Consider the following 13,498-nt stretch of genomic DNA (forward strand, 5'->3'; position numbering starts at 1 on the left):
AGGATGAATACTTAACATTTACATCTACATGGATGGAACTGGAGGGTATTATACTGAGAAATAAATCAGTCAGAGAAAGGCAATTGTCATATGGTTTTATTCATATGCGGAACATAAGAAACAGCATCAAGGATTACAGGGAAAGAAGGGAAAACTGAATGAGAAGTCATCAGAGAAGGAGAAAAACTATGAGAGACTCTTAACTATAGGAAACAAACAGAGGGTTGCAGGAGGGGAGGTGAGTGGGGGGATGGGGTGACTGGGTGATGGGCATTAAGGAAGGCATGTGATGTGATGAGCACTGTGTTATACATAACTGATGAACTATTGAAAATTACATCTAAAATTATGATATACTATATATGTTTGCTAACTGAATTTATTTAAAATATATATATAAAGAAAATTAATGTAGACACAGACCCTATAACTTTCATGAAAATTAACTCAAAATAGATCAGTCTTAAATGTAAAACATGAAACTGCATGAAATGCCGGTGATCCTGGGTTTGACAATGACTCTTCAGATACAACTTGAAAAGCATAGTTTATAAAAAAATAATAATAATAAGTTGAACAGGATTATAATTAAAAACTTCTGCCCTGTGAAAGACACTGGTTAAGATAAGACAAGCCACAGGCTGGTGGAAATTTGTACAAAACACATAGCCAGTTAAAGAAGTTGAACCCAAAATACAGAAGGAACTCTTAAAACTCAAAAAACAACCCAATTAAAAAGTGAGCTAGAGATCTAAAGAGACAGCTCACCAAAATAGATATGCCCCTTTCTTTACCATACACAAGAATTAACTCAAAGTGAATCACACATATAAATGTGACAGCTAAAATTGTAAAATTTTTGGAAAAAAGTACAAGAGTCTTTATGACCTTTGATTGGCAAGGCTTTCTAAAATATGACTTAAATACAAAAGTGATTTAAAAAAATTTATAGGTGAATTGTATTTGAACAAGATTAAAAAACTTTTGTTGTGCAATCAAGAAAGTGAAAAGATGACCCACAAAATAGAAGAAAATATATGCAAGTCATATGTTTGATAAGGGCATGATGTCCAAAATATATGAGGATTTCTTACAACTCAGTAAGAAGAACAAAAAAGTACCCAATCTGAAAAAGGACAAAGCTGAATAGACATTCTGCCAAAGAAGATACACAAATGACCAATAAACAGATGTGAAGATGTTCAACATCCTTAGTCATTAGGGAAGTGCAAATCAAGACCACAATGAGGGGTGGGTGGTTGTCTCAGTCAGAAGAGAGACCGACTCTTGATCTTGGGGCTGTGAGTTCGAGCCCCACATGGGGTGTAGAGATTACTTAAATAAAACTTTAAAACACACACATACACAATGAGATAACACTTCATACTCACTAGGATGACTGTAATTAAAAATCAAGGGGGGCTCGCCTGGGTGGCTAAGTTGTTAAGCATCTGCCTTGGGCTCAGGTTGTTATCCCAGGGTCCCGGGATCCCTGCTCGGTGGTAAGCCTGCTTCTTCCTCTCCCACTCCCCCTGCTTGTAGTCCCCCTCTGTCTCTCTGTCAAATAAATAAATAAAATCTTTAAAAAAAAAAAAAAAGAGGGTGTGCCTGGGTGGCTCAGTCAATTAAGTGTCTGCCTTCGGCTCAGGTCATGCATGATCCCAGGGTCCTGGAATCAAGCCCCATGTTGGGCTCTCTGCTCAGCAGGAGCCTACTTCTTCTCCCTCTCCCTCTGCCTCCCTCTCCCTTTGCCTGCCACTCCACCTGCTTGTGCTCTCTCCATCTCTATGCCAAATAAATAAATAAAATATTTTTTTAAAAAATTAAAATGGCAGTTTATAACAAGTGTTAAAGAGGATGCAGAAAAATTGAAATGTTTGTAGATAGAAATGTGAAATGGTGCTCCACTTTGGAAAACAGTTGACAGTTCCTCAAAATATTAAACACAGAGGTATCAAACAATGCAGCAATTCCATCCAAGAAAAATGAAAACATACATCCACAGCAAAAACTTGTACATCAATGTTCACAGCAGCATTTTTCATAAGAGCCAAAAAGTGGGAAAAAACCTAAAGGTCCATCAACTAAAGAATGAATAAACATAATGTGGCACATCTATACAATGAAATATTATTTGGCCACAAAAAAGAATGAAGTATTGATGCATGCTATGATGCAGATGAATCCTGAAAACATCATGCTAACGGAATGAAGCTAGACACCCCAAAAAAACACACATTGCATGATTCACTTTATATGAAATACCCAGAATGAGCAAATCCATACAGAAAGTAGATTAGCTGTTGCCAAGGACTGGAGGGAAGAGAATTCAGGGGGAAATGGGGAATGACTGCTAATGTGCATAGGGTTTCTCCTGGAGATAAATAAAAATATTCTAGGATTAGATTGTGGTGATGGCTACACAACTCTTAAATATACTAAAAGCCACTGAACTGGGTGAATTATATGATACGTGAATCACATCTCAATAAAATTTTTTAAAAAACAGTTGAGTTTTTGTGCAGCATTTCCACTGTTCTGGTGAGAACAAAATATATATACATATATGTACTGCTAAATATAAATTGCATAATTTCAGTGATTGCACATGGGTTCAATATTCTTACATTCGCTTTTAAAACTCCACTGCACCTGCCATGTCCACAATAGCCAAATTATGGAAAGAACCTAGATGTCCACTGACAGATGAATGGATAAAGAAGATGTGGTATAGGGAACCTGGGTGGCTCAGTGGGTTAAAGCCTCTGCTTTCAGCTCAGGTCATGATCCCAGGGTCCTGGGATCGAGTCCCACATCGGGCTCTCTGCTCAGCAGGGAGCCTGCTTCCTCCTCTCTCTCTGCCTGCCTCTCTGCCTACTTGTGATCTCTGTCTGTTAAATAAATAAATAAAATCTTTAAAAAAAAAAAAAGAAGATGTGGTATATATATACAATGGAATACTATGCAGCCATCAAAAGAAATGAAATCTTGCCATTTGCGATGACGTGGATAGAACTAGAGGGTATTATGCTGAGCGAAATAAGTCAATCAGAGAAAGACAATTATCATATGATCTCCCTTATATGAGAAAGTTGAGAGGCAACGTGGGGGAGTTTGGGGGATAGGAAAGGAATAAATAAACAAAATGGGATTGGGAGGGAGACAAACCATAAGAGACTCTTAATCTCACAAAACAAACTAAGGGTTGCCGGGGGGAGGAGAGTAGGGAGAGGATGGCTGGGTTATGGACATTGGGGAGGGTGTGTGCGATGGTGAGTGCTATGAAGTGTGTAAACCTGGCGATTCACAGACCTGTACCCCTGGGGTTAATAATACATTATATGTTAATTTTAAATAAATAAATAAATACTGCACCTACCTCCTTAGTGCAGTAGGCAGCACGTCAGTCTCATAAAACTAATACTGCATTATTCTATACACTAATAATGAAACAGCAAAAAGAGATTAAGAAAACAGTCCAATTTACAACTGCACCAAAAATAATAAGGTGCTTACCTTATTTTCATAGACAAGAAAATGAAGGTTCCAAAGAGACTAAGGTACTTTCCCAATGTCACACAGCTAGTAAATGGTGAAGATATGACTGGAACCTACACTGCCCCAATCCAAACCCAACAAACGTACCTCCTTGTTCAGCTTTCAGCACTGCTGTGTAATAAGGAAAAGCTCAGGCTCTCAATAAAATAGTTAAAATTTGGGGTTTTGAAGGAAAATATTATACTATGAATAACAACAGTATAGGCCTCAATAATACATCTGATATTCCAATATGCAATATCAACAAACTCATACATCAATCCCAAAGAATCACTACAGAATCATGAATTAGTATGCTAGTGAAACAACCCTGCTTGCAGTCCTAGTTGGTCAACTTTTTGTCAAATTCCATATTTAGTTACGGTGCTCAAATTAATGTCAGATGAATGACTTCTAAAGGCCAAAAAATGTACATTAAAGAGTATGTGGAGGGCACCTAAGTGGCTCAGTTAAGCGTCTGACTCTTGGTCTTGTCTCAGGTCATGATCTCAGGGTCATGAGATCGAGTCCTGTATCAGGCTCTGTGCTGGCATCCTGCTTAAGATTCTTTCTCTCCCTCTGCCTCTGCCCTTCCCCCACACACACTCTCTCCCTTTCTCTCTAAAAAAAAAAAATTAATTTAGTAAAAGGTATGTGGAATGTTCCTGATGCCTAAGCCCCAAAGAAGGCATGTGAAAAACTGATATAATTAAATATCAGAATACTTTAACAATTCTATCTAGAGAATCCACAGCCTACACAACTGAAACACAAGTTTTATCACCAGTCCTACCACAAAAACATCAACAAAGAAAAGAAAATGATATTATATTCCCTCTCCAACTTCAAGTTCCCCTCACACAATTTGAAGTTCATGCAAATTTAATTCTACAAAGCTTTTTAAAAAACAAAAAATTCTGGCATCCCTGAATTTCAAGTCACTCCTGGTGGAGATGGGTCAGCAACGGAAAGACAAGTAAAGTGGGACAACAGAGAAATAGTTTCTACAACGTCACCTTGGGAAGGCAAATCTGAGCTGCAGAAGGTACCCCACTACCATTCGTGGGGACAGAAGGAAAACAGGAACATAAAAGAGAACAAGTGCTCTGACGCAGAGTCATCACAGACAGAGCTAGGGTTCTACACCCAGCGACCGGGAAAAGGCACCCAAACCATCTCCCACCTCCAGCACAAGTTCTTCTGTGCCAGTGGAATGATAGTCAGGAGCTGGTCCCAGGAGTCAACAACTCTGAGCCAAAAATCAGAAAGCCACCTGGATGGAGAAAGAGACAGAGGAAATACTTCTCATAATGCATATTATTCAAAACAATCCAAAATGCATTACAAGGATCCCAATGAAATTCTAGGGAAGGGGATTCTGAAAATTCTAACACACAAGAGATACGTAAAATTAGAATTTATTGTCTTTATTGTGTGTCCTTTCTGAATAATTTCATCTTAAGTATTAGAACATTTACAAGGGTTTCAAAGATAAATTCTGAACTTTATCGCCTCGTGTGTTTTTTCTTTTAATGCTTTATGTTCTTTGAATTATCTTACCACCAAGGTTTTCAGAAAATTAACCTATACTACTATATTTATATGTAATCCTCAAAACCTTATCATCATGAGTAAATATCTATAATTACCTTCTACAAATACCGTGCAGAATAAAACAAAAGCATAGAGCTCTCAGAGAATATATAGTCTATCCTACTGTATAAATTAGCTTGGAAACAAAAGGAAAACTAACACGAGAAATCGTGCTGAAATGATATGGCATTCTTTGAAATGTTTATACCTCTCAGGAAATGTACTTCTATTACTTAAGACAGAAAGAATAAAAAGAAAGAAAAAAATTTTACATGTAATTAGAAATTCCTCAGTCTCTTTCAACCCCAAGTACAAAACTAGAGAGAAGTGAGGTAGAGTCACAAAGAGAACAATGAAGGTCAAAGCCTCCTTCCTGATGAAGGATTCTGAGTGGCTGCTGTAACAATTCCGCAACTCAGTGCTTAACACAAATTTACTACCTCATGGTTCTAAAGGTCACAGACCTAACATGGGTATCACTGGGCTAAAACCAAGATGTCAGCAAGACTAGTTCCTTCTATGGACTCTAGGGAGAATCCGTTCCCTTGAATTTTCCAGCTTCTGGAGGCTATTCACTTTCCTTATCTTCAAGGTGCTTCACACTACCCCCTGCTCGTTGTCACATCTCTTTCTCTGACTCTGACTCTCCCACCTCCCTCTTATAGGGACGCTTGTGATTACACTGCACTCACCCAGATAATCTAGGACAATCTCTCCCTTAACTTAATCACATCTGCAAAGTCCCTTCTGCCATGTATGACATACAGGGTTCCAGAGAGTACCACGTGAACATCTTTGTGGGCTACTGTACCACCTACCAGGGGAAGTTCATTTAACCCAGTTTGGCAAAATCAAATACAAAGCATCCTCTATACCGCTATCCCATTCCTTTTTGCTCACCTATGTTATAAAATCAATATATGTCAGCTATTGGATTTGCCTCTACTACACCATTCTATACCATACTATACCATACAAGACTTTATGGACCACACTGAGAAAGAGAAAAGCAGCCCCTGACATCTGGAAGCTGGCCTGCTGCTACCAAGCTAGGCTTTGCTGTCGCTACAAACAGAGTGAGGCACTCACAGCTAGGTCTTTTTTTTTTTTTTTTCTTAAGATTTTATTTATTTATTTGACAGACAGAGACCACAAGTAGGCAGAGAGGCAGGCAGAGAGAGAGGGAGGAAACAGGCTCCCCACCGTGCAGAGAGCCCGACGCGGGGCTCGATCCCAGGACCCCGAGACCACGACCCAAGCCGAAGGCAGAGGCTCAACCCACTGAGCCACCCAGGCGCCCCTCACAGCTAGGTCTTGATGATTCTCCTCTTGAAAATAAACAGCTTCAGGAGCGCTTCAGGGGTGCAAATAAATAAATAAAATCTTTTTTTAAAAAAATGACCAAATATCTCCCCACCATGGCTTATATGAATGACTTGCTTCTTTTCCAATTAGTTTCAACTTCACCCCACCCAATTTTCTTTCCTTCTATATCAGATTAAGATACTCAATCATAGAATTATCTCTGCTTCCTAACAGCATCCAATACAGATCAAAGCCCCATCTCCTTAAATTCTTTCCAAATCACCCAACACAAGCCCAAATCCTATTTTTAAAAGCTCCTTTCAAATGTCTTCTTATTGAAACACCCCACAGTTCCCGGTGGTATGCATTTTCCCTTACTGCAACATGCAATCAACCTAACTTGGCCAACTACAAGTATATTCCTATGGTCTTTGGCTGGAAAACAGTGACAAAGCTCAGAAAAGACTACAGACCTCCAGACACTGCATTTCAAAATTAGATACAAGATTGATCATTGGCTCCCATCTTCTGCCCAACCTCTATTCTCAAGAGGGAAGGGCTAAAGTTTTTATCTGCAGCACATGGAGAGAGCCATGGAGATGAAGGCAAGACCCTGGTACAAAAAGGCAGGTAAACTCACCTATGGAAGAAGTAGAGAGGATGATTCCTGGCATCTCCATTATATCCCCACTCTATTTGGCCCAAAGGAAGCCATGTAGATTAGGGATCCTAAAATCTCCACTGTTGTAAAAGTTCCAGTGAACCCCAGAACTGTTCCCAACAATGCTACAGCCAGAATAAGGAAGAATTTAAATTGTGCAGCTAGACCCCAAACTTCCTGGCCAGCTAGTTTCATAGGTTCTCCCTGGTCCTTTCATTAGCCTTACAACAAGCATTTTATGTAACCAACCTAGCTGGATCCCACATAACCCTGTTACAGTGGAGGTTTAAATTTTATAGGACTATAAATATAGTACAGGCTGTGAAATCAGCCTGCCCGGATTCAAACTCTCATTCCATCACATGCTGACTATGCCACCTTGGCTACATGCTGCAAAATACCTACTTCATGTGCTTGTTATGGGACTCAAATGAGATCCCTGGTGAGCACTCAATAAATGTGATTTATTATTAATTTAGTGAAGGTATTACGAGGATTTTGGGGGTACTGTTATGTATTGATCTGTGACCATTTTAGAGTAATAGCTGTATCAGTGAAAGTAGTATCAACATAAGAAAACCACTTGGAAGATACCATCTGAGTAAATGCACTCAAAGAATAGAGTACAGGGGTGCCTGGGTGGCTCAGTCAGTTAAGCAACCAGCTCTTGATCTCAACTCCGGCTTTGATCTCAGGGTTCTGAGCTCAAGCCCGCTAGGTGTGGAGCCTACTTTAAAAAAAAAAAAAGAATAGACGGACCAAAAGACAAGCGGTCCTGCGCAGCTATGGCAGGGATGATGAACAAGGACATATAAATTACAGTCCACATTTCACTTCTCCTGCTGGGTATTTAATAAGCTAGAGTCAATGTTTTGGTATCCTGGGTAATAGTTCGTGGGTGCATACTATTTAAAAACAGGTTAATCAAACGCAGATCACACATGAAACAATGAAAAATTTGTGTATGAACCCAGGATTATAATTAATCCAATTCTGTGAATCTGAAGTTCAAAAGAAAAAGGAAAAAAAGCCAGCAAAAGAAGGAAAGAAAAAAGATCATTACCACCTGGTTAACAGATTTTAGCTACATAATCACTGAAATAATTGACCAGAGAATTCATAAATATTCATAATACTTAAGACAAAACAGAATTATTACATGAGTATTTATAAGTTAAACACCACAGAATACACAAAAATTAACCCAAAATGGATCAAAGACCCAAAATGTAAGAGTTAAAACTCTAAAACTCTAAGAAAACATAGGAAGACATCTTCATGAAACTGAATTTGGTGATGATCTTTTTTTTTTTTTTTTAATTTATTTGCCAGATGGAGAGTACAAGTAGGCAGAGCAGCAGGCAGAGGGAGAGGGAGAAGCAGACTCCCCGCCGAGCAGGGAGCCTGATGCGGGGCTCGATCCCAGAACTCTGGGATCATGACTCAAGCCAAAGGCAGTCACTTAACCGACTGAGCCACCCAGGTGCCCCATGGTGATGATCTCTTGAATATAACACTAAAAGCACAGGCAAAATAAGAAAAAAATGCATAAAACGAACTTCATCAAAATTAACAACTTTTGTACATCAAAGAACATTATCAATAGAGTAAAAAGGCAACACACAGAATGGGAGAAAATATTTGCAAATCCAACATTTAATAAGGGATTAATATCCAGAATATATAGAGAACTCCTGAAAGTCAACAACAAAACCACCCAATTCAAAACAGGCAAAGGACTCAACAGATATTTCTCCAAAGAAGATATACAAATGTAAATGGCCAGGAAGCACATAAAATAGTGCTCAACATCACTAATCATCAGGGAGATGCAAATAAAAGCCACAATAAGATACCTCTGCACACCCATTAGAATAACTATTGTATTTTAAAACAACACGTGTTGGTGGAGAAACTGGAATCCTGGAGGACCGCTGGTGGGACTGTGAAAAAGCACAGCCACTACAGAAAACAGCATGGCAGCTCCCCAAAACATTAAACATAGCATTTTTTTATGTGGTCCCACCAATTCCACCTCTGGGTATGCATATATCTAAAAGAACTGAAAGCAAGGTCTTGAAGAGGTATTTGTACACCCATGTTCATAGCAGCACTATTTACAAAGGCCAGGAAACAACCCAAATGTCCAGTGATGAATGAATGGATAAACAAAACGTCCTATGTCAATACGAGTGAATGTCATCTAATGTTAAAAAGGAAAACAATTCCGACACGTGCTACAAGATGCATGCAATTTGAAAGCCTTATGCAATAAGCCAGACACGAAAGGACAAATACTGTGTGACTCCACTTACATGAGATACCTGCATTAGCCAGATGCACAGAGACAAAAGTGCAACGGTGGTTGCCAAGAGCTGGACGAAGAAAGGAATGGTAAGTCAATGACTCATGAGGGCCGTTTCAGTTTGGAAGGACAGCAAAGTTCTAGAGATGGGCAGTGGGGATGGTTGCACAAGATGTGAATGCACTTAAAGCCAATGAATTGTACACTTAAAAATGTTAATCACATGCTATGAATATTGTATCAGAAAAAAGCGTAAAACTTACAGCATTACAGGGCAAAACCAAAAAATCGCTAAATAAAAGTATTGGCAGCACGTCTTAGAGAAAACTCAAGTATTTATATTCCCTCTGAATAATCTGAGAAAAAAATGCCAAAGACCGGAAACCCAGTGGGCTTGTTCGCATCTGTACAGCTTCTGCAGAGGATGCATTCACCACCCAGAGGTGCTGGTTCAGAGAAAGCTGGGGTGACAAGTGGCAGAACTAAGGCACTTTGAAATGAGCACCAAAACTAGGCTGTTTCCAGAGTAGCAAAGGTAATAAAGCTCGTGGCTACTACAACGCAAGTCCCCTTCTCAATCCAAATGACAGACTCCGTAATTAATTAAAAAGTAAGGCAAAAAGCAAACAGATCAATGGAACAGCGTGGATTACAAAATTAACCCCCACAATTATAGTTACCTAAGTCATGACAAAGGTCGTAAATGGTGCTAAAGGGACTGGACATCCAGGTCGGGGGAAAAAATAAAGATTCCTACCTCAAAACATACACAAAAAACAAATTCCAGATGAACTGCAGATCGAAATGAGAAGAGCAAATCTGTAAAGCATTTAGAGAAAACAGAGAATGTCCTCCCAATTTTGGAGCGGGCAAAGAGTTCTTAAACAGGACAGAGCCAGGACTGACCATGAAACAATTTCTGTTAAAGTAACTCTGAAAATTAAGGATTTCTCATCAGAAGATACGTCGTTGAGTGTTAAAGCATCCACAAAATGGAAAAAAAAAAAAAACCTGCAATACATATACCTGACCCAATTACCATATTCGAAAAGCATAAAGAAAACTTGCAAATCAGTATTTAAGAGATTACAGGACTAATCTGAAATGGGGAAAGATTTGAAGACGCTTCACGAAAGCGTTCCAAATGACCATAGATATAGGAAAAGGTACCCAAATTCGTTCATCATCAGGGAAGCGCATATACAATTTTTTGTGCAAAACAAAGTAAGAAAATAAAAGTATGAGGACGCGCTTCCTGCAGCGGCTGAAATCCAGAGCAGAGCACGGCACGCGCTGAGCCGGCGAAGGGGCGCACGGAGCCGCGGCGGCGCCCGGGGCAGAGCGCTCCGAACCGGTCACCGGCCCGCGAGGGGCGCACACGCGCGCCCCAGGCCCCAAGCCCGGGCCCCCGCGCCGCCGTCGCACGGCCGTCGCTCGCGGAATGCGCTTCGCTTCAAGCCTGAGCCCGGCAAGGCGGTTCTCAGTCCCCGAGACCGAGAGCCACACGAGGGCGGCGATTCCGCAGCAGAACTTCTTCCCCGGCTCCCGGCGCTGCGGCTGAACGCGGGGCCGAACGCGGGGCCGAACGCGGGGCCGAACGCGGGAGCCGTCGGTCGGAAGAGGGAACGAGTACACGCGCACACACACGCACGCACGCACGTAACACGGTCCCCGCGCGGCCACGGGGACACAGACACGCGCACACCGCGCTGCGCTGCGGGACGGAAGGCGCACACACCGGTGCCCGAGGCCGAGCGCTGGTCGGAACAAGCACCCCCCGCGCGACGGCTCCCGGGAGCGGCCCCCGAGCACGGCGGGCGCGGCCCACATCGCCGGGCGCCCCCCAACCCGCAGGGTCCTGAGCCTACGCCAGCGGGGCCGGAGGGCGGGCTGCGCACGCTCGGCTCCCGGGCCCGCCACCGGGCACCGCACGCTCGCGGGTCCGCCGGGCCGGCGTCCGCCCCCCGCGACGAGAAGAGCGCCCAGCGGCCCGCGCGGGTACTGCGCCCACCTGAGCTTCCGCGAGGGGGCGCGGGGCGGGGGAAGGGGAGCGGGGGGACGCGGGGTGGGGGGGGCACCGGGCGCGGGCCAGGGGGGCAGGGGACACCGGGCACGGAAGGCGAGGGGCGGGGATCGCGGGGCGGCACCGGGCGCAGAGGGCGGGGGACGCGGGGCGGGGGGGGGCACCGGGCGCGGGGCGGGGGATCGGGACACACCGGGCACCGAAGGCGGGGGGCGCGGGGCGGAGGGGGGAGGGGACGGGGGCGTGGCCGGGCCCGGGAGATGGGGGCGGGGGGGCCGGGGGCGCGGGGCGCGAGGAGGGCGGAGGCGCCGGGCACGGGGGGCGGCTGGCAGCTCGGCCGCGGCGGGCGCGGGGACGCGGGGGCGCGGGGACGCGGGGACGCGGGGGGCGGGGCGCGGGCCGGCTCACCGTGGACTCCCGCACTTGGCTGTGGAAGTGCTGCTCCCGCGCCGACACCTCGTCCTGCCCTTCCATCCTCCCTCATGCCCGCCGCCGCGCCGCCCGCGTCCGCGCGCTCCGCCGCACCATCGCCCGCCGCTCCGGGGCGGAAGCAGACAGACAGCCGACCGCCGTCCGCAGGGTCGGCCACCGCAGCCCCGGTCACCGCCGCCGCCTCAGCCGCCTCAGCCGCCTCCCCAGCCGCCGCCTCAGGCAAAGCCGCTCAAGCTGCGGAGGGCGGGCGCGGGGCGGGGCCGGGGCGGGTCCTGACGTCAGAGAAAGGCGCTGCGCGTCAGAGGAGCGCGCCGCGGCCCCTGCTAACGGGAGCCGCCGAGGGGCGTGGCCTACTGGAGAGGGGCGGTGCGGCCGCGCCCCGAGGAAGTGGCGGCCGGAGCCGGGCTGCCGGGTCCAGGGCCCAGGCCGGTCGGGGACGCGATCCTGGTGGGGCGGCGGGAGCGGGTTCTTCCTCTTTGAAGGATAACGGGGCGGCCGGCCACAGCCTCGGTGCAGTTGCTCCCGGCAGGAGGGGATCTTCGTGGCCCGGCGCGGCCTGCAGGCCGGCAGGTCTCCCGCGGAACTGGCGCTCCGCCAAAGCAGGTCAAAGGCCAGGAAGGGCCCCCGGAAACCTGGCTCCCGTGGCTCCGATGACGGCGTCTCCCGCCTGGAAAGCGTGGACAGCCCTGAGTGCGAGGCCCTTGCCGAGCCGGTGGAGTCCCCGCCCCCGGGAGGCCCTGGGCAGATGCTCATGTTGGGGACCTGTTAGCAGACCAAACACGGTCATTCATCCCCACTGGACCTCAGTGTTCTTTTTTCTGTTTTCGCCGCGAAACTGAGTCAGAAGGAGTATTTATCATTTTACTTCGGGATTTATTTCACTATAAAGAGGTCACTTAAATGCTGCTGGCTGTGTGATTTGGGGGGCATCTCTAATTGAGAACTCGAAGGAAGTAAGAAGATCTAGAAATTGCTTTCAAATTATTTTAATGATGTATCTGCATCTAGATTTTTCAGTATCTTTTGCAATTTTGAGTTAAAAGTTTGCTCATGACTCAAAAAAAAAAAAAAAAAGTTTTTAAGGTCTCCAAAAAGCGTGTCAACCCCATACACCGTGCCTGTGATGCAGCAGGCTGTAAATTGTGGGTAGTGGGAGGACCAGAACAGGTTTGCTCTGAGGGAGTGCCCCTGCTGCCACAGGCTGATAAGAAACCAGGCATGCTTCCAACTGCTTAAATGCAATGTTCACTTTTATTCTTAAAATGTCTCAGAGACGGAAAGAACTACGGAAAGACAAAGTTTCTGAGTCTGTTTTTCTAGACACCCGGATTCTGAGAGCTGGGTTAAACACTTGTCCGAAATGATCTGCATAATTTCTGGGTTAATTAGAGTAAGCAGATCAGATTTTAAGACTACGGCATTTAGATGTGTTCCGGGAAGTAGGTGCATTTCTGCTCTTTCTAGCCCAACCCCCAAGCATCTAGTGCTTTCTGTTTTCTTCAGCCCCTAGCCCAGGGTGGGAGGCTTCAAAAAGAGCCAGAAGCTCACCCCTTCCTATACATTCTCCTGTCTGCCTTGTGGCATTGCCCTTCCTTCCATCAAGAAGGGTTTATTTTCCACCTCCTTGAATCTGGGCCTGAAC

General features: G+C 45.0%; 1 protein-coding gene across 4 annotated transcripts in view; it reads right to left on the reverse strand.

Annotated features, from left to right (window-relative positions):
• Positions 1 to 12,094, reverse strand: part of LMBR1 (limb development membrane protein 1) — a 162,417-nt gene extending 150,323 nt beyond the window's left edge. For 2 of the 4 annotated variants that reach the window (XM_080819065.1, XM_080819064.1), the window contains exon 1: positions 11,833 to 12,094. In XM_080819065.1, coding sequence (XP_080675191.1) covers positions 11,833 to 11,898 — 66 coding nt within the window. In that variant the 5' untranslated portion in view covers positions 11,899 to 12,094. The remainder of the gene's footprint in view (positions 1 to 11,832) is intronic. The other 2 variants (XM_080819066.1, XM_080819067.1) reach the window with 2 other exon arrangements.
• Positions 12,095 to 13,498: the final 1,404 nt, after the last annotated feature.

Source organism: Martes martes (assembly GCF_963455335.1).
Source record: "Martes martes genome assembly, chromosome: 11".
NCBI lineage: Eukaryota > Metazoa > Chordata > Mammalia > Carnivora > Mustelidae > Martes > Martes martes.